At 43.7% G+C, this 20638-nt stretch overlaps 1 protein-coding gene across 1 annotated transcript; it reads right to left on the bottom strand.

Moving 5' to 3' along the window:
* Nucleotides 1-2511: 2511 nt before the first annotated feature.
* LOC138831601 (ubiquitin-ribosomal protein eS31 fusion protein-like) lies at nt 2512-3055 on the bottom strand. Its single transcript, XM_070028658.1, has one exon. It carries the CDS (start codon nt 3026-3028, stop codon nt 2543-2545), a length of 486 nt encoding a protein of 161 aa, XP_069884759.1. The 5' UTR covers nt 3029-3055; the 3' UTR covers nt 2512-2542.
* Between the last annotated feature and the right edge of the window lie 17583 nt (nt 3056-20638).

Raw genomic sequence — 20638 nt, 5'->3', positions numbered from 1 at the left:
CTGGGCATCTCTTACCTCTCTCCCTTCCTGTGTGGAGCATTCCTGCTGCTGGGCTGGGCTGTGAGAGTACCTGCCAGCAGTGGCTCACGCCACACAGGAGTCATGGTGGGGCCACAGTGCTTTCCTGTGACTGTTTTCCAGAACCTTCATCCAGGGCAATTATTTTAAGTTAGTCTTAGGGACATAAGCAGGGATCAGAGAGGGCTCCCACTGGTAGCAACTGTGCCTCGTTGTCTATTTCTTCTCTTTAAGTTCTCTAGTCTTGTGTATGTCAATCACTGCACAAACCCACTCAGAAACCTTGCATTCCCACAGTCTTCCATACCTTCTCTGTCTCTTTCTTTTTTAGCTGTTTGATGTTGTAAGAAAAAGGTTGGCATTTTCTTGGTCTAATTTCCAGCTATTGTCTACCAATGTCAATGATTTTGAAAGGCCCTCTTCAAAACTCTGCTGTTTGTTGGGTGCTAGTGGTTCACATCTGTAATCCTATGTGAGGATCAAGGTTCAAAGCCAGCCCAGGCAAGAAAGCCTATAAGACTCTTATCTCCAGTTAACCAGAACAAAAAGGCTGAAATGGAGTTGTGGCACAAGTAGTAGAGCCACCAGAGCCTTGAGCCAAAAAGCTACATTCCCACTGCTGCTTATAGAGGAGATTCAAAAGAAAAAAGAAAAAGCATTTGTAACACACTGATACTTTTTACCTCTTTCTAGCTCACTCTGACTAGGCCACACTACACCTGAAGGGCATGGCTGTGAGAGTGGCCTTGGCCTAGAGCAGGATGTGAGGTTTTGCCAAGGGTCAAGGTCCTTTCCAGATATTCCTGAGTCTAAGGATGGGGTGATGGACTCTGGGCGTAGGTACTGTCCCTGAGCTCGTTTTGCTCAGGGCTAGCACTCTACCATTTGAGCCACAGCTCCACTTCTGGCTTTTTCTGTGTTTAATTGGAAATAAGAGTCTCAGACTTTTCTGCCCAGGCTGGCTTTGAAACTACAATCCACAGATCTCACCCTTCAAAGGAGTAGTTAGTATTACAGTTGTGAGCCGCCAGTGCCCGGCTGTACCTTTTCTTTAAAGTACCTCCTTTATGAGATCCTTAACTAAGATGAACTAAGAGCTAGTCAGTAGGTATATGACTTTGATTCTTTAGACATTGATCTTGAAGTTGTGACCCTCCTACCTCTTCTTGTGTTGATAGAGTTATACATATGAACTACCATGCCCAACTTAGTTTGGTTTTGAAATAAGACCTCACTAAATTTTGTCTGGGCTAACCTTGAACTGCAATCCTCCCATCTAAATAGCCATGATTACCTGCATGGGTCAACATGCCCAGCCCAAATCCAAACACTTCAATCATATGAACTTCATGAGTTGGTTATAACTTGTTCTTTGGAACTATTCATAATCAATGAAGTCCCTTTTCCAAATGCGTTGTGGCCTTGGCTCTCTGGATTCAGCTCTTATGTGGCCTCGAAGCTGTCTCTGTCCAGATAAACACCTTGGCTTCCTGTCCCGGTCCTTGCGGTGCTGAATTCTCAGGCTCTGCATGGCTGTCACTTCCTCAGGATGCACTCCCGCTTACGCATGTCACTCTTGAAATGTGGCATCCCCATTTGCTCAGTCATCACAGACACAACAACAAGTTGTCTGGCTTCACTATGTGAACTGCACGTCGTAAGGTTTACTGCTCTTGTACTGTAAAAATCTCTGCATTTATTTCTGTCCCAGTACCTGGAAGAAAAATGAGTCACGGAGACACTCCAGACACATAGTACAAGCTCAGTGAAGGCCTGTGGCTGTTGTCATTATTTATTTCAAATAACTAACCACACACATAAAGGCACATATGTAGGGGACTCCTCAAAGGACAAGAATTTAGGACAGGGTGACTGACAAGGAGAGAGAAGCTTCTTTACACGTGAACCTCTACCATCTGAGGGTGACCTGGAAGTCATTTCATTGTTCACATGCAGGGAGGGCACTCTTTTTCTTAATGCCAAAGCCAGGATTTGAACTCTTAGCTTTGTGATTCACAGCTGGTACTCTACCACTTGAGCCATGCTTCCAATCTTCATCATTTTGCTAGGTAATTGGAGATGGAATTGCATAGACTTTTAAGCTCCAGATGTTTTCAAACTACTATTCTTCAGATCTCAGCTTTCTGAGTAGCTAGGAATAATAGGTGTGAGCTTCCAGGGCCCAGCTAGTTTTCCATGAATTTTATTCCGATTTATGTGTGTGCATGAGCACATGCGTACACAATCATGTATTGGGATTTGAACTCAAGGATTTGTACTTGGTAAGCTTTGTCCTTGGTAAGGACTTGTACTTATCCCTTAGGTTCTCTACCACTTTTTGCTTTATTTTGGTGGGGGAGCGAGCTGTTCTAGCTTGAACTGAGACTCTTATTTATGGCTGTTTAGTAGTTAGCTAGAATGACAGGCACACAACATTTCTGCACTCAGATTTTTAAAACATTTATTGGTTGAGATTGGGGGATAGTCTTTAAATTTTTTTTTAAATGTTAGATTATGCCTTTTATTAATTCATACACAATCTCTTGTCTTCTGGCTTGTTGAAACAGTAAGTGAGACAACACTTGCCACAGTAATGCCTGTCAAAGTGGCTAGCCATAAAAACCCCAGCACCACATTCATCTGAAGGGTACTCTCGACAAAGACGGCTAATTTTGCCATTCTCATCCACCTTGTAGTATTTCAGGACAGCCAATTTAACCTTCTTTCTCTTATGCTTGTTCTTCTTAGGAGTGGTGTAAGACTTCTTCTTCCTTTTCTTAGCACCACCCCGAAGTCTCAATACTAGATGAAGAGTGGACTCCTTTTGGATGTTGTAGTCGGATAAAGTTCGTCCATCTTCCAGCTGCTTACCAGCAAAGATCAGTCTTTGCTGATCAGGTGGAATTCCTTCCTTATCCTGGATCTTGGCCTTTACATTTTCTATAGTATCCGAGGGTTCAACCTCGAGTGTGATGGTTTTCCCCGTAAGGGTTTTGACGAAAATCTGCATCCTGGCGGTGGTCCCACCGCTGATGGCAGATCGCTAAAATTTTTTTTAAAAAACTTATTTATTTATTTATTTTCAGTTGTGGGGCCTGAATTCTGGGCCTGGGAACTGTCCCTGAGCTCTTCAGCTCAAGGCTAGTGCTCTACCACTTGAGCCACAGCACCACTTCTGGGTTTTTCTGCTTATATGGTGGTGAGGAATTGAACCCAGGACCTCTTGCATGCAAGGCAAGCACTCTACCACTGAGCCACCTTCCCAGCCCTGTCTTTTTTTTAGTTTTTTTTTTTATTGTGAAAATACTATACAGAGGGGTTACAGTTACATGAGCAAGGTAATGAGTACATTTCTTATCCATCATTGTTGCCTCCTCCTCTGTTTTCCCCTGCCATCTTTTCCCTTCCACCTCCCCAGCTACACTCTTTTCCCTCCCAACTCCTACCCACCCCCCGCCGCCTAAATTGTAAAGTTCATTTTTCGACATAGCATCTTGTACATCTCATTGTTGCAATGGGTCAATCTGTATCCCTATTTAAAATTTTGTTTTTTCCCTTCCCCTCCTCAAATTATACCAATATCAAATACAGTGAAAACAAGGGTTATACCGTGAAGGAGGGACATACAAAGCAACAAAAAAAGCACATGGTACCCATAAGTATGTTAGAAACAATAGCAAGAAAGAAAAAAAACACTTGTGTCCTTATCTTGGGGTTCACTTCGCTTAACATCATCTTATCTTAGCTTTTCTGCTTGTCTCAGATATATACTAGTTATTGCAAATAAGGGAAACCATGGGACCTATGTTTCTTTGGGCCTGGCTTACTTCACTGAGTTGGCCTTGAACCAGGATCTTTCTGATCTTAGTCTCTGGAGTAGCTAGGATTACAGGTGTGAACTATCATATCAAATTTTTATTGTCTTTGCTTTCACCAAATTGGTTTTTTCCTAGCTTGCCCCTGGTGCTCTCTCTAGTGGTTCTGAGAACTTCACAGTCTCCTAGAGTCCCAGGCTCAAGCGGGTCCTCTTAGTTTTTCAGAGCTTTGGTCTTGCTGAGATGTGGGATGTCAGGGGAGCAGTCAAAGAGCTAGAGGTCAGCCCGACTCAGTTCCTGATATGTATGTGTGTGCACGTGCCTACATTGCGCATGCACATGTGCGTGCGCATGCTCTTACTTCTGTCTTTTGTCCTCAGGGCCTGTCATTTGCTAGAAACCTTACCCCAGGCAGTACATTACTGCTTTTCCTCCTCTGTTCCTTTCAGCTTCTGCCCCTAAGAACAAAGCTCAGCTGTGGGACTCTGGTCAGCTTTTAGATCTGGAGCCTGGGCTCATCCCTTTGCATTTCTAACCCATTTTAAAATAAAACAATTATTGTTATTATACAGGTGATGTACAGAGGGGTTACAGTTACCTAAGTACGGTAATGAGTACATTTATTTTTGGACTATGTCACCCCTTCCCTCACTTACTCCCAGATTTTCCCTCCCATACCCATCCACAAGTTGTAGAGTTCATTTTCATCAGAGTGTCCAGTGAGTACCACTGCTGCATTTGTTCACCCTTTGCAGCTGCAGCGATTTTTACAATTTATTTATTTATTATGATTTTTTATTACCTTCAACTACCTGTACAAAGGGGTTTCAACGGAACATATAGATTGGTGAGTATACTGCATCTTGATCATTGTCACCCCCTCCTATCATTCTCATCCATCTCTCCTGACCCTACCCATCATGCAGACACACTTAGCTTAAAAAAACAATAATAGGAGAGAGGAAGAGACTGCCATCCAGCAGCTTTGGGGTGAGAGCCGCTGTGTGTGTTGGAGACTCATTTCCCAGTGCCAGCACAGCAGCCCTGTCCTATTTGTGAGCTGGGCTCCTCCAGGCCTGCCTGTACCTCCCCTCCCACACTCTGTGCAAGCATGGCGACAGCCGCTTATGCTGCAGGTGTTGGCAGATCCAGGTGAGAGAGTCTGTTTTCACAGGTGTGCCCCGAAGCCCAGCACCCAAATTTGGCTCAGAGCATATCCCTCATCATAAAAGCTAAATTTCTTTAAAAAGAAATATGAATAATGAACATAATATGCATGTGGGGGGGACACGTGCATATTAAACACATTGGACACTTTGGGGGGCTCAAGGCCATTTTTATCTCCTCCAGACAGAACTGAATGTTGTCATTCCAGAAATCCATTACTTGCTATGAATTTTCACTAAATGAGAAAAATACTATTGGTTCTCTCATGTTTCCTTTGAGAAGAGTGCCCCCCCCCCAAATCCCAGGGTTTCTCTGCTTTTGACCATTACAAAGGAAGGAGTTTTCTCAGTGATCTAGCCGTTCCGGTAGTTAGATTTGCCTTCACTTGATTGTCCATGTTTGACTCGTGTGTGTGTGTGTGTGTGTGTGTGTGTGTGTGTGTGTGTGTGTGTGTGTGTGTGTGTGTGTGTGTGTGTGTGTGTGTATGTGTTTGCCAGTACTAGGACTTGAATTTAGGGCTTAGGAGCTGTCGCTTAGTTTTTTTTTTTTAATTATTTTTTAAATTATTTTTTAAAATCATCTTTAAGTAGTTGTATAGAAGAGTTACAATTCAGCAGATCAGTTTATAAGTACAATGTAATGGATTGATGTCACCCCTTTTGACATTTCCCTCCCCTCCCCCCGCAGCCCTTAGCTATTTTGCTCAAGTAGTACTCTAACCACTTCAGCCACATCTCCACTACCAGCTTTTGGCTGGTGAATTGGAGATTATAGACTTTTTTTGCCTGGGCTAACTTTGAACCAGGATCCTCAGATCGCCCAAGTAGCAAGGATTATAGGCATGAACCACGAGTACCTGGCCTCTGCACTTTTTGACCATTTGAACAACCAGTGACAAGTGAGCAGCTTTGTGGAGGTTGAGACCCTGGCTTTATCAACCCAGGAACAAAGCAGTATATGACAATGGCTTGAAAATCTTCCTGGAGTAAGGGTAGTGGGCTAACATTTTATTTATTTTATTGTTTGTGTGCCTGTCCTGGGGCTTGGAGTCAGGGCCTGGGCACTGTCCCTGAGCTTTTTTCTGCTCAAGGCTAATGTGCTATAATTTGGGCCACAGCTCCACTTCCAGCTTTTTTGTTTTGTTAGTTAATTGGACATAAGAGTCTCGTGAGATGGGCTGGCTTTGAACCACAGTCCTTAGATCTCAGCTTCCTGATTAGCTAGGATTACAAGGGTGAGCCACAGGTACCCAGCAGAGTGGATACTCTTAAGCACACCACATTCATTTTCCACTAAGGAAAAGAGGAAGAGTTTTGCTAACAATCCAAGAAGACAGTGGCAAAGTAGTCTGAGAAGAATCCCAGGCTCAAGTAACTAACTGAACAATAGGACATCTTGCCCTGTGCATGTGTACAACCTGCTGCCGCAGACCACAGCATCCTAGTACCAGCACCAAAAGGTGTCAGGGAGGCTCATCTGGAGGTTGAAGCCAAAAGGCTCTGGCCCAGACTCACATCAAGTACCAGACTCAGCAGACCACTGGCTGGGGGGCTCATCTCTCTTTCAACTCTCATTTGGATGATGTGGACCTAAAACATTCCCATAAGCCCATCCCCAGAACAGCCTGGAGTTCACTCCATGGAGAGCATGTCTCCTCCTCCTCTGCTCTGATTAGAAATGCCAAAGGACATTAAAGGAAGAGAACATGAGGCTGCCTGTGCTATTTCGAGACCTGGATAGTCTGCCTGGCCTCTGAGTGCCTTCTAGCCACCTGACCCCATGTGCTGAGAGCACAGGATGGCGTTGCCTGGCTGGACACCTTCTGTCTCCTCACAGATGCAGGAGGTTCCTGGCGACAGCTCTTGGTGCACAGACCCTAAAATAACTGATTAGGAGGTGGATGCTATTTCTAAAAAGTACAGCCTGTTCTGCTTTGGGTGCCAGCAGGTGACGTCACTTTATCTGTTCCCATCACAAAGGGATGCTTTTCTGGATGGCGATTCCCAACGCCTACTTCACTGAGTGGCTCTGGTGCTTGTCAGGGCCAGAGTTACCATCCAGGCTGAAGGTGGGAGTTTCGCCTTCAATCTCCAAGGAGGGATATTGGGAAACATTAACACTAGAGAGCAGGCATTTTAATGCAACATGTTTGTGGGTGGGAGGTGGCCCCAGACAAGGCTTCCAGCCATCCTGGAACAGCCCAGGCAGGGAAGCCATTGCCAGGCAAGGGAGCTCAGTTTTCCTGGGCATTGGACAGGTGATAGAGTACTTGTGCATAGTGGTGGAGCATTGGTCTTGAGTGAAAAGGCTAAGAAACAGTGTCTAGGCCCTGAGTTCAAGCCAGAATACCACTTGTGAGGGGGCAGGTTCTGAGAGTGGTGGGGTCCTAGGCGATTTTAGAATTCAGTGGAGAAGAATATCAAAACAATAGTCATGTAAAGTGAGCAAGTCAAAATGGAGTTGTGGGCTAAATTCTATGGGACACACAAGTCTGTACACAAATATTCATGACACAATAATTCATAATTGTCAAGTAGAACAATCCAAATTCCCACCAACTAAAGGGTGGATGGACAAAATGTGACACACCCAGGCAGTGGAATATTTTTCAACAGTTAAAATGGATGAAGTGTCGACACATGCATCACTTGGGTAAACCTTGAAAACATTATGCTGAGTGAAGGAAACTAGTCACAAAAGACCACATTTTGTATGACTCCATAAAAACTATACCTATGAGGCAGTGTATAGAGACTGACAAGAGGTTTGTTGTGGTTTTGGGCTAGGCGGATGGAAGAGTAGTTGCTGATAATGAATAAAAGTTTCTTTTGGAGTAATGAAAACATTTTCCCATTCATTTGTTGTAATTCATTTCAACATTCATTTGTTGTAATAGTTGTGCCTATACTGGAAATCCCCAAGGTACACTTTAATGAGTGAATTTATGATATATGAATCATATCTCATTAGGGCTATTAGGAAGTGTCATGTGGATATATTGAAGGAGAAATTAATTTTGACCTAGATATCAAAGGCTTCAAATTGGAGGGAGCATTTGAATCAGCTTGTGGGAGGCCAATGGGGCCAGTCGAACAGTATGGAGAAAACTCTAAACAGAGTTAATGTTTTTTGCAAAGCATGGAGGAATGTAAGAACCGCGAGAAGGCTGGTGTGGCTGGCATATAGGTGTATGCCAAGGAATGGCAGACAAAACAGGAAGGCATTTTCTGTGGGTAAAGCTGTTGGGTGCTGTGGATAGTGAAACATCACTAAAGAGATCTTTGGGACCATATTAAGTTGGAGAATGCAGGGGACCAGATGGTTCTTGTAGGGTAGACATAGATAAATTAGATGGCTTTTCTGTCATTCAGGTAGACGATAATAATGTCTGGACTAGCAGTGTAAGTAAAATGGATTCAAGACATCTTGGGAGAAAAGATAGGTAGACATAATGGTCAAATCTTTTATAATGGAAAGGAGGAAGAGGAGAAGAGGAAGAGAGGGAAGAAAAAGAGGAGAGGAGGAAGACATACAGTATAAAGGTTGAGTATTGAGTAGGTGGTAATATTAGCCAAAAGGGCAATTCAGCAGAGAATAAATATGGGAATACAGTCCATGATTTTTGCTTCATACATGTCTAGTTGAAGGAATTTTGGGAACTTTTTGAACTTCTAGGTACAATGGTGAAGGCAGTTGAGAGTGATCAAAACCAAACAAATCTCAACAGAACTTACCATATATTCAGTATATACTACATTTTAGCCATCCACCAGTCTAGATACTTTATATCTATCTATCTATCTATCTATCTATCTATCTATCTATCTATCTATCTATCTACCTATCTATCTATCTATCTATCTATCTATCTATCTATCTATCTATCTATCTATCTATCTATCTATCTATCTATCTATCTATTTTTTTTGTTGGTTGTGGGGCTTGAACTCGGACCCTGGGTGCTGTCTCTGAGCTCTTCAGCTCAAGACTAGCACTCTATCACTTGAGCCACAGTGCCACTTCTGGTTTTCTGGAGATAAGAGTCTCATGGATATTCCTGCCCAGGCTGGCTTTGAACTTCAATCCTCAGATCTCAGACTCCTGAGTAGCTAGGATTACAGAGCCTGGCTACAGTTTTTTTTTTTATGTTTGCCAAAACTGGGGCTTGAATTTAGGGCCTCTCAAATTCTTGTTTGGCTTTTTGCTCAAGGTTGGTGCTCTACCACTTGAGCCATCACAGTTCCACTTCTGGCTTTACTTTGGGCAGCCTCAAGGACTTTTCTATCTAGGCTCGATTCAAACTGACATCTCAGTTTCCTGAGTCACTAGGATTACAAGCATCAGCCACCAGCACCTGACTGCCAAAGGAGTTTTATTAAATGGAAAGTTTGTTCATTTATTTGGCTCAGTGTATACCTAGGCAGGCTTTTCTTTTCCAAGGTCACCTTTGTGGGTCACCATGGCCTGTAAATTTGGAGGACAGACCTTTTTGTTGTTTCAGTGTTGTGGTCCTCACAGCCCAGTGTTCAGGTAGAGAAAGTATTCAGGGAGAATCTGCTGGTGAGTGGGTTGCCAATGTTTTCCCTTGAGTTGGGTGCGCCATAGCTTTCTGGGAACCATCCCAGACTCCTTTTCCTTAGGGTCTTTGCTGCCTACATGCTCCAAGGTTGCAGAAATGGGGTCCCATCAAATCCAAAGTCTAGTCGGTGACTGTATCTTAATTACCTGTGCCAAGATTTTCTGTTATGAGTCCCGCTAGTGTCCAGCACCTGGAAGAGGTCCTCAATAAACATTTGCTGGCTTGAAATGAAAGCTTGAATGTACTTATGGAGTAAGTTCTGACCTCAGCTAGATCCCTGGAAGGAAACATAGAAAAAAGAGAAAATATGAAATTTTATATTTTATGATGCCCCTGAAACTTTCCATGAACCTCCTGTAGTTCAACTTTATTTGAAATTGCTTCAATGTCAAGTGGAAGATGGTTTGAGTAGGGAGAGGAAAGGGTCCCCACTTCCAATCATACTTTGTGTGTGTGTGTGTGTGTGTGTGTGTGTGTGTGTGTGTGTGTGTGTGTGTGCGCGCGTGCGTGCGTGCATGTGCGTGCGCGCCAGTCATGGAGTTTGAACTCAGGGACTGGGTGCTGCCCTTCAGCTTTTATTTGTTCAAGGCCAGTGGTCTATCACTTGAGCCAAAGCTCTACTTCTGTTTTTTTGGTAGTTAATTAGAGATAGGAGTCTAATGGACTTTTCTGCACGAGCTGGCTTTGAACTGTGCCCCTCAGATCTCAGCCTCCTGAGTAGCTAGAATTGCAAGCATAAGCCCCTGGCACCTGGCTCAATAAGACTTCTTTTCTAGCTATTGTAACTAACTTCAAGAAGATAAATTGAATCCGGTCAAGATTGTGACCAGGAGGAAGGGTGTGATGGAAAGAAAGAAACATTTATGGAGTAAGCTGAGAAGTGAACTAGTAGCTAAGACTATAGAGCAAGGGCAGAGCATTCTGTCTGGGTGGTTACCTTCCAAGGTAGGTGTCATCGATGGCCAAAATGCCATCTGTTCCCATGGTATTTCCAATACATCTTTTTTCCTCCATTACATCTTGTAGAACTTTCAAACAAATGAAAATTTGGTAACCACTAGAGGCAGTAAAAGCCACAGCAGTCATTCCTTGGGTATTTGGAGGGGATCAATACTGGGCCCTCCAAGATACCCAAAACTGTGGATATTCAAGTCCCTCATATAAAATGACATAGCATTTGCACAGATCCTATAGTCCTTCTGTCTGTACCTATGCACTGCCTAGCAATGTTTTAGTCAGTGAATGTCTGCACATTCCCCTAGTTACATTGTAGCCATCTTAGTTGGTGTGAGCACACCCATTATCATTCACACAACAAGGACATTGACTGAACACACATTTCTCATCACTGTCCCTGGGGATTAGGGATGCATGGTTATAAATATATGACTGTAAGACCTAATACAAGGTAAAAGCTATGTAAATACTTTCTATAGCAGGGATGGGGAATATCTGGCCTGTAGGCCATCTAAAGCCCTGAAAATCATCTGGTACTTAACAGAATAGACACATATGCTTCTTTTCTTTTTCTTTTGTCAGCTGTGGGGCTTGAACTCTGGGCCTGGGTACTGTCCCTCAGCTCTTTAGCTCAAGGCGAGTGCTCTACCACTTGAGCCACAGTGCCACTTCTGATTTTCTGGTGGTTTATTGGAGATAAGAGTTTCATGGACTTTCCTGCCTGGACAGGCTTTGAACCGCAATCTTCAGATCTCAGTCTCCTGAGTAGCTAGGATTATAGGCGTGAGCCACTGGTGCCCAGCTACACATATGCTTCCTGTCTGCTGCCTACAGCTGTCTTGCTTGTATTGATAATTTTATGTAACCCATGAATGATGTTATAAATATCCACATGACCCTTGGCAGAATAAAGGTCTGCCACCCCTGGGTATAGTAACAAGAAAAAATTCTGTCCATGGTCAACACCCACACAAATCCCTGACCCACTCTGATACTGCTATTTCTTGTGTGTGTGTGTGTGTGTGTGTGTGTGTGTGTGTGTGTGTGTGTGTGTGTTGTGTGTGTGTGTGTGTGTGTGTGTGTGTGTGTGTTATGTGCCAGTACTGGGGCTTGAACTCGGGCTACTGGGATTTAAGACCTCAAGTTCTTGCTTGACTTTTTCTGCTGAGCTGATATTCTATCACTTGAGACACCTCCATTTAAAACAAAAACACCTGACTTTTTGCTGGTTGGAGATAAGAGTATCAGAGATTTGTCTTCCTAGGCTGGTTTCAAACCTTGATCCTCAGATCTTAGCCTCCTGAGTAGCTAGGTTTACAGGCATGAGCCACCTCGTGTCCAGCTTGGTTGACTGCATTTGGAATGAGAAAAATTCTGTCTTTCTTGGAGATGAGGGGAATTAATTGTCTCTTAGTTTCTGATGATCTAAATGACCAAACTAGGTCTTAACAAGTGGCAAGTGGGCCGGGTACTGGTGGTAATCCTAGCTACTCAGGATGCTGAGAGCTGAGGATCGAAGTTTGAAGCCAGCCCAGGCAGGAAACTTAGAGAGATCTTATCTCCAATAAACTACACAAAAACCTGGATGTGGCACTGTGGCTCAAGTGATAGAGCACTTGCCTTGAGCAAAAGAAGATCAGGGACAGCACTCAAGCCCAGAGTTTAAGCCTCAAGACCAGAAAAAAAAAAAGGTGGGTGGTATTTAGCGTGTGCTGGCTGCCATGATATCTTTGCTTTTTCTCCTCTAAAGTCTTGCTCTGAATATTCTTTGCTTTGTGTCTGTCTTTGTGTGGTACCATGATGCCACCTATATAAGCTTTGTATTGCTACTCCTACTTAATTAGCACATATCTGAGTGCTTAAAACTACCCCATTGATGTTCTCACTCTTCTGAAGGTGAGTGTCAAGATGAACTCTACTGGCTTTCGGTCTCAGGGTTGAGATAGAGTTGTTGAGGGACCAGGCTCATATGTCCCTAAGTCATTCAGGTTGTTGGCAGGGTCTAGCTCCTTGGGGCAATGGGAGGGGGGGCCCTGTTTCCCTGTAGGCTGTGGGCCTACAAGGCCACTGCATGCTCCACAAGGCCATCACCTTCCTTCCACGGATTCCTTCCTGAGCTCCATCCCCTTTTCTGCTTCCATGTGCTTGTTTTACCACCAGCTAGAAAAAATTCTCTGTTTCTATGGACACAGAGAAACAGAATGTACTAATGATATGGCTTTCTTAATGATATGAATTTTAATATCATTAAATGTGTGGTGCTGAGCATGGCAGTTCACACTTAGAATCCAGCACTCAGGAGGTTGAAGCAGGAGGATAGTCTGAGGCTAGCCTGGGGTACCTAGCAAACCTCTGTCTCACATAAAAACCCAGACTGACCCAGAAATGGGTTTTCCTTCCTCATGGGTTGTTTATCTATTTATTTGTTGTATGCAATACTTTTAGATCTTTTTTAAAGCCTGGATTTGGATAAATAATCTTTTTTTCCCCCCTTTCCTTTTTGCTAGTCCTGGGACTTGAACTCAGGGCCTGGGGGCTGTCCCAAAGCTTCTTTTGCTTAAAGCCACTTCGTTTGCTCTACCACCCCTTGAGCCACAGTGCTTCTCCTGGCTTTTTCTGAGTAGTTTATTAGAGATAAGAGTCTCATGGACTTTTTCTGCCTGGCTGGCTTTAACCCATAATCCTCAGGTTCCAGACTTGTGAATAGCTAGGATGACAGGCATGAGCTACCAGTTTCATCTTAAATAATCTTTTAAAACACACACACACACACACACACACACACACACACACACACCTCTTTACATTGTTTTTGCTCAGTATTACTAGTGTTTTGGAAAAATATTATTTTTTTAGCCAAACAATGTGGAGGCTGGCAATCAAGTTCAGGGAAGGGCCTGTCTTAAGGCTCAGGACCTTGTGAGAGGAGGTGGCTTCCATTTGTGGCCTGGGATGGCGGGGCCTGCAGCTTTGCTGAGGGCTGAGGTTGTCTTGGCTCCTTAGAGATATTGTATTAATACCTCATTAAACCCAGCTCTGCAATCCTGTGTTGTCCCTACACGTCGTGCTTGGTGAGGGGAGAGACACATGCCAGTTTCCCAGGGGGTGGGGGAAGCATCTGGAAAAAAAAAAAAAAAAAGGAAATGGCAGATTGTCAATGAGATAACTTTTGTTTCAATTTTCCCTCCTTTGTTTTCCTTTGAGGCCCTCTGTGAATTACCGTACTTTCCCTTTTGGTATTTTGCACCATAGATCTGTACATTAACCTGGTCCATTTTTCTTTTTCCACTAATGGAAAATACCCCTAAACCTGGCTGTAGTGTTTGAGTGCGGTCCACCGTCTACCTCTGGATTGTCTACAGAGGGATCATGGCATGGTCCTGTTGCTGGAGTCCAGTCTGAAAGTGAGCAAAGGTGGGTTTTCCTGCCCCCTCCCTGCCCAGGCCTGTCCACTTCCCTTTACAGGGGCTCTGGAGTCTCTGCTGAGTGGCAAGGAGGTGCTTGTGAGGTGAGTGGGAGTCAGGGAAAAGCAGCTTTCATGGTGTCCAGCCCCAGCTTTGCAGTGACTAGTCAGGGACCTTGGACATAATCAACCTTCTCTCTATTGTCTCTTTTTGATCTGGAAAGAGGGGGAGGCATCTTTTAATAGGAGATGCCCCTAGATGGCTAATAATCCATTTCAGCCTTGGTTGGCCTCCCAGGGCAGGCAGAATGGGGCCCGTGGGAAGGGAGGGCTGGGCAGGAGTAGAGAGGGGTGTGGGAATGAAACATGGTACTTTGTCCTACTTCTTACACTTTGGGGCTCACTGGGTGGGTATTTCGTATTTCTATGAGAGTCCCAACACCAGCAGGCCTGCTGAGCAGCTGTGGCAAAAGGCAGGGTGGGGCAGGCCCGGAGAGTGAAGTGAGACGGCTCACTTACAGTACCTGGGGGTCTCCAGTAGGACAGTGAGTCACTCTAACCATCGTCCTAGTCATTTCTCACATTTACCTATGCATTTACCGCCCTTCTAGCACCAGTGGCTACGATTTAAAAAAAAACTCTGCATGAGTGCATATATATGGAGAGAAAGAGAGAGACACACAGAGAGACACATACACAGAGGAGGGAGGGAGGGAGGGAAAGAGAAAGAGAAAGAGAGGAAGAAGCACAGAGAGAGGAGTGAATTTAGAATCAGACTAACTGGATTTCTGGATTTGAATTTCAATTTGGGCAATTTCATTGTCTTAGATCATTGGCTTAACTTCCATGCCTCAGTTCCCTGATCTGTTCATCCAGAGAGCCCACAAACCACAGGTCTATTTTTATTTTGTAGGCTTCACAGTGTATTCTATCACAATTTTACTTTCATATTCTCATAGGGCATTTTAAGGACAGGCTAAATGAAAATGAATTTCCAGGATCTAGCCATGGAAAGACCCTTGGCCCCTCTGTCATATGGGGAATGAGGTCAGGTGCACAAGGAGCTATGATCTGAGCCCTGGGAAGAGAGCCACACATACTCTCTCTCTGTAAGTTCCATCCTGATGGCCTTCTATGTTTCCACTCAGAATTCACATGCATTTGTCAGGTACAAAGCCAACATACTGAAATAGCACTTGTGTACGACTAAAACTATTGCTGCTTAACTTTTATTTATTTATTTTTTGCTCAGCTTGACCACTCTCCAAGTGTCTGTGGACGTGTTGGGGATGAAGTACAGGCTAGGTGACTGGTGTTCGTGAGCGGGCCAAGCATGACATGTTGAGACAAGAATTTTAGTAATGTTTCAGAGGACAGGCCTGAGCCCTGACTTCCCTGGCAAGCCTGTCCCCCAATGCCAGCAAAATCAACGGGAGACAAAGTGTTTTCCAACGGCTGCAGAGCACTTGCAGGTGTGCAAAAGTGGGGGGAGAGGCTTGGGAGGGGCAAGAGGACAGATGTTGAACTTCAACATGAAATATTTAGAATACAACTTTGTACATGCCAATAGATGCCATTTCTTAACAGTTAGAAATCCATCCCTTACATTAACCAGCCATTTATTTCTTATAAATGTGCATGGGTTTATACTGGACACGGTTATTGAGTTTCACATTTTTGGAAACAACTAGCACCGAAGGCTAGATGATGTATGTGCCTGTAGTTCCAGCTACTTGGGAAGCTGAAGCAGGAGGATTACTGTAGCCTAAGAATTCAAGGCCAGCTGGGCAACATAGTGAGACTCTAAGTAAAGACTGAAAACATCATTTGAGGCAAGCAGGCATAAACTTTAGGCTAGACTTTGTCCTCTTTCCATGGCTTTCAATGAGTCTAGTATTATTCTGAGTTTCAGCTTCCTCATTTTCAAAGAAGGAATTACACAATCATCAGGGTTGTGAAGAGGTAAGAAAATGTGTGGAAAAGGATGATCCTGGGTGAAATGGAGGTAAGAATTCAGAACCTGAAATATTTTATTATTAAAAACAGTTAAAGCCGGGCGCCGGTGGCTCACGCCTGTAATCCTAGCTACTCAGGAGGCTGAGATCTGAGGATCGAGGTTCAAAGCCAGCCCAGGCAAGGAAAGTCCATGAAATTCTTATCTCCAATAAACCACTAGAAAACCAAAAGTGGCGCAGTGGCTCAAATGGTAGAGTGCTCGCCTTGAGCTGAAGAGCTGCGGGACAGCGCCCAGGCCCAGAGTTCAAGCCCCATGACCAACCAAAAAAAAAAAAAAGTTAAACAGCATGTATAGTGTTTGTGATATAGCATTTTAAGCTCTTTATGCTAGATGCATGATGGACAGACTTAGTGTAACCTCTGTAATTCTGTTTCTTGGTTATCCTACCTGGTTTCCTCTTGATATATTAGGTTACCTAAATGGTTCGTGCCTATAAGCCTGACACTTGGGAAGTGGAGGCTAGAGGATTATGAGTTTGAGGCTAGCTGGAGCTATAGTGAGATCCTGTCTCAGAAAAAAAAAAGTGAAAAAGGAATTAAGTCTAGAAATAAAAGCAAGAAATAAAAATAGAATTTCTCTTATGAGTTGGGCACCAGTGCCTCATGCTTACAATCCTATCTATTCAGGAGGCTGAGATCTGAGGATTGTGGTTTGAAGCCAGCCTGGGCAGGAAAATCCATGAAATTTTTAATCTCTGACAAACCACTAAAGAGCCAGAAGTAGAACTGTGGCAAGTGGTAGAGCACTAGAAGTGAGAGAAAAAAACTAAGACACAATGCCCAGGTCCTGAGTTCAAACCTCAGTACTGGCACACAAAACAAAACAACATAAACAACCACAGAAGAATTTCTCTTATGTGCCCATTTCTAGGCCACATACTGTATACATCACAATGACTGCTCCAGGCAACCTCGAACCCTGAGAACCATTCTTGCCCCCATTTGCAGAGGCGAGAACAAGGGTGTAAGCCTGGTTGCTTAGCTACGTTCACAGGGCATGGAAGGGGACTTGAACTGAGATATTGGTGATCTCAGGGGCTACATTCAGAGGCGTTGAAGTACATCAAAGTGACACAGTGATTGTAGTCTCTTGACTGTGCATATGTCGGAGCAGTTGTTAGGGTTGTCATGGTTACTTAGGGCAGAGGGAAGTTGAGAAGAGGGTGGGGTGCACCTATGGTCTCTTTCCCCCTTTTTTTCTCACTGCTCAGCTTTCTCCTCTCTCAGCAGATGCCCTCCCCTCAATTCATCTCTACCCTCACCTTCTTTAGGGCCGCTTGCTCCTTGAGCCTGACTGATATCTAGTTATCTCAGACACAAACTCAAAAATGTGAGACATGCTGTGACCCCACGTCCCCTCCTTGCCTTCTTCCATCAGTGACTCTTAGGGGTAGCCCATTGAGTTCCTTCCACAGATCAGCCCACGCCCACCTGCTGCCTTCTCCAGACACCTCTGTACCAGCCAGCTATGAGAGGAGAGCAGGGACCAATATGGGTGTGCTGGAGACAAGAACTTTGGGCTCTTCAGCAGACACCCAAAGCAGTGGAAAGCCAGGGGTTTCTAACTCAGAGTCCTGGATGTTCAGTCTCAGAAAGGATATATCTATATATCTATATCTATATATCTATCTATCTATATAGATAGATAGATAGATAGATAGATAGATAGATAGATAGATATAGATATAGATAGATATGTATAGATTTCTCTCTCTCTCTCTCTCTCTCTCTCTGTGTGTGTGTGTGTGTGTGTGTGTGTGTGTGTGTGTATGTGTGTGTATGTGTGTGTGCTGATCCTGGGGCTTGAACTTAGGACTTAGATGCTGTCCCTGAGCATTTTTGCTCATAGCTAGCACTCTATCACTTGAGCCAAAGCTTCACTTCTGGCTTTTTCAGGGGAAGTTAATTGGACATAAGAGTCTCACAGACTTTCCTGCCAGGGCTATCCTTAGACTGTGGTCCTCAGCCTCCTGAGTAGCTAGGATTACAGGTGTGAACCACTGGTGCTTGGCTTTTATTTGTTCATTTTTAATGAAAACAGAATATGTTTATTTGAAAGTAAAAGGAAATCTGTGAAAGAAACTAGTGAGACTCTCCACCTGGAGAGAGACTCAAAGACGAGTCAATGTTGTTATGGACCTACCTTTCCTGTAAGAGAAAAGCCATAATCATCTAGTCAAATGCAGCTTCTAAAGGAAAACCGTGATCTCATGTATGATTCATCATGCAGGAACTCTTCATTTCATAGGATCCATCTTTTATTTTTTATTTTTTTATTTTTTTTATAAGAGGAAGTATGTGTTGCTAAGTTACTATCCAAGGGGAAAAAGTCATATAGAAGTTTCCATTGTATTTTGTGTGTTGTGTGAGTGGTGAGGATTCTCAGTATTAATCCAGCCTGTTTGTTCTTGACCTCATTAACTTGAAGTCAATTTAGAGTTTGGCCATGGTGTACTTGGTACAAACAACAACAACAACAACAACAACAACACCCTGAATAAGGCTAAATCATAAACTTCCACTAGAAAACAGTGGGCTTACTGAAATTTTCTCAAAAGGGAACAGTGAAGAGGGTGGGCCTGATTAGAGTTCATTGTATGCATAGATGAAACATCACTAAGAAGCCCCTTTGTTTTAATAAAAGTAATATATGCCATGAAAAAAGAAACAAAAGTTTGTCTAAGAACTTGGACATATAGGTTCCCATAGGGATTGCCGTATTGATCACTTAAAAAATGTATGGGATTATAATTTTGTGCTTACTTGAATGTCTGTGGTTTTTTTTTAAATGGAATTCAGATGAAATCATGTTCTAATTCTGAAAATACAATGTCTTCCCCAATTTTTCTCTCAGAGGAATATGAGAATATTTTCAGTTTTGCATCTATGTATCTATGTGTCTATGTATGTATGTATGTATGTATGTATGTGTGTATATATGTATGTATCTACCTATTTGTCTATGATTCTCTCTCTTTTCTTTTCTGCTATTTCTCTACAGTTCAAGAACTTACACACACTCGATTTAATCTTATTCTTGCAAAAGAAGGAAACATAGACTGCACAGGTCAGCGTTAGTAGTTGTAAGTATCTCTTCTGGGTCTAGAGCATCAGTCCATGTATGGAAAGCCCCAAACAGGTGGAGATCATTTTCAGCTGAAGTTTAAGAGGTTTAGGTTAGAGGAGAGGTCTATGCCATTTCCTTAAAAGAGAGATGTCCAAGTACAAATGAGCACTGATGCTCACTGTGGATATCCTGACCTACAGGCCCTCAGGCGATTCTGACCCCTACAGACAGGTCATTCTGTCTGTAGAGTTAATGTGCAAACACATACACACATCATTGTGAGGAGGAATCTGGTAATTAGGCCGTCTAGCCCACCCAAGGCCTTACAAGAAGATGGGGTGGGAGACAGGTATCTGTTCTTCCTACACTGGCTTTCTCAGGTGCCTGCCAAGGGCCAGTCTAGCAGCCTGGATTCCACTCAGAATGGCTCCCACACATAAGCCGTCCCCTTCAGCTAACAGTCATTGGTTTCCACCCAAGATGCAAGAGCTGGCGGGACTGAGCTTCCCTTTCCAGGCAATGGCATGGCCGTGTCCAAGGTGATTGCAGTGATGGGCTTGCTCAATCTAGCAGGGGTCATAAAGAGTTGAGAGAAAGAAAAAAAAATTCACAAAGCTGTGACATCGAGGAGTTTAAAATCTTAAGAATCTGAGGCATGTAAGATTTCAGTGAAGTCTGAAATGACATTTTGTCTGCCTGGAGAACTCAGACTATGAGTATGATTTTCTAAAATTACATCTTTAAGCAGCTGTACCAAGGGGTTACCATTGAACAAGCCAGTTTATGAGTACAGTGCATTTTGATTCATGCCACCGCCTTCATCACTCATCTTATCTCTCCCACTGCATCCCTTCTCCTCCGTATTCTTCATTTCATAGGATAAGCATTGAATATTAGGACTGCATTCTGCCCCCTTCCTCTCCTCATTTGTCTACCCCTTCCCTTGACCTCCCCCTCATACCTTTCAAGTGCCAGTTTCTTGGTATTCATTTTGTTGGACTGTGAGAAATTACACTGGTTGAATTCTTCCCTTGGCTTCATATATTTGTGTACATGTGTATAACACCTCATATGTGTTTACTTGTATATTTGATGCTGGTGAGGAGCCCAGGGCCTCACACATGCCTAGTCTGAGTTCGGCCGCTGAGTTTCACTCCTTGCCTCCACCATCAGCTTTATTTCATATTCCTATTTGCTGCCAAAGAGGTACAGATTCTGATACAGAGGAATTTCCAAAACAATTGTTTTTGGGGGTCCGGTCGTGGGGCCTGAACTCTGGGCCTGGGCAGTGTCCCTCAGCTCTTCAGCTCTACCACTTGAGCCACAGGGCCACTACCAGTTTTTTTCTTTTTTGCTTATGTGGTGCTGAGGAATCGAACCCAGGGCCTCATGCATGCAAGGCAAATGCTCTACTACTGAGCCACCTTCCCAGCCCACCAAAACAAGTTTTCTTGTGCTGGTCCAGGGGTTTGAACTCAGGGCCAGATTTTCTACTCAAGGTTGGTGCTCTACCACTTGAACCACAGCTCCACTTCAGGATTTTTGGTGGTTAAGTGGACTTTTTGATGGCTGGCTTCAAACTGTGATCCTCAGATCTAAGCCTCCTGAGTAGCTAG

The sequence above is a fragment of the Dipodomys merriami genome, unplaced genomic scaffold, assembly GCF_024711535.1.
Source record: "Dipodomys merriami isolate MVZ:Mamm:240054 unplaced genomic scaffold, mDipMer1.0.p SCAF_2, whole genome shotgun sequence".
NCBI classification, from domain to species: Eukaryota; Metazoa; Chordata; class Mammalia; order Rodentia; family Heteromyidae; genus Dipodomys; species Dipodomys merriami.
Note: the sequence above shows the minus strand (reverse complement) of the source record. Positions and strands in the feature narration are given on the sequence as shown.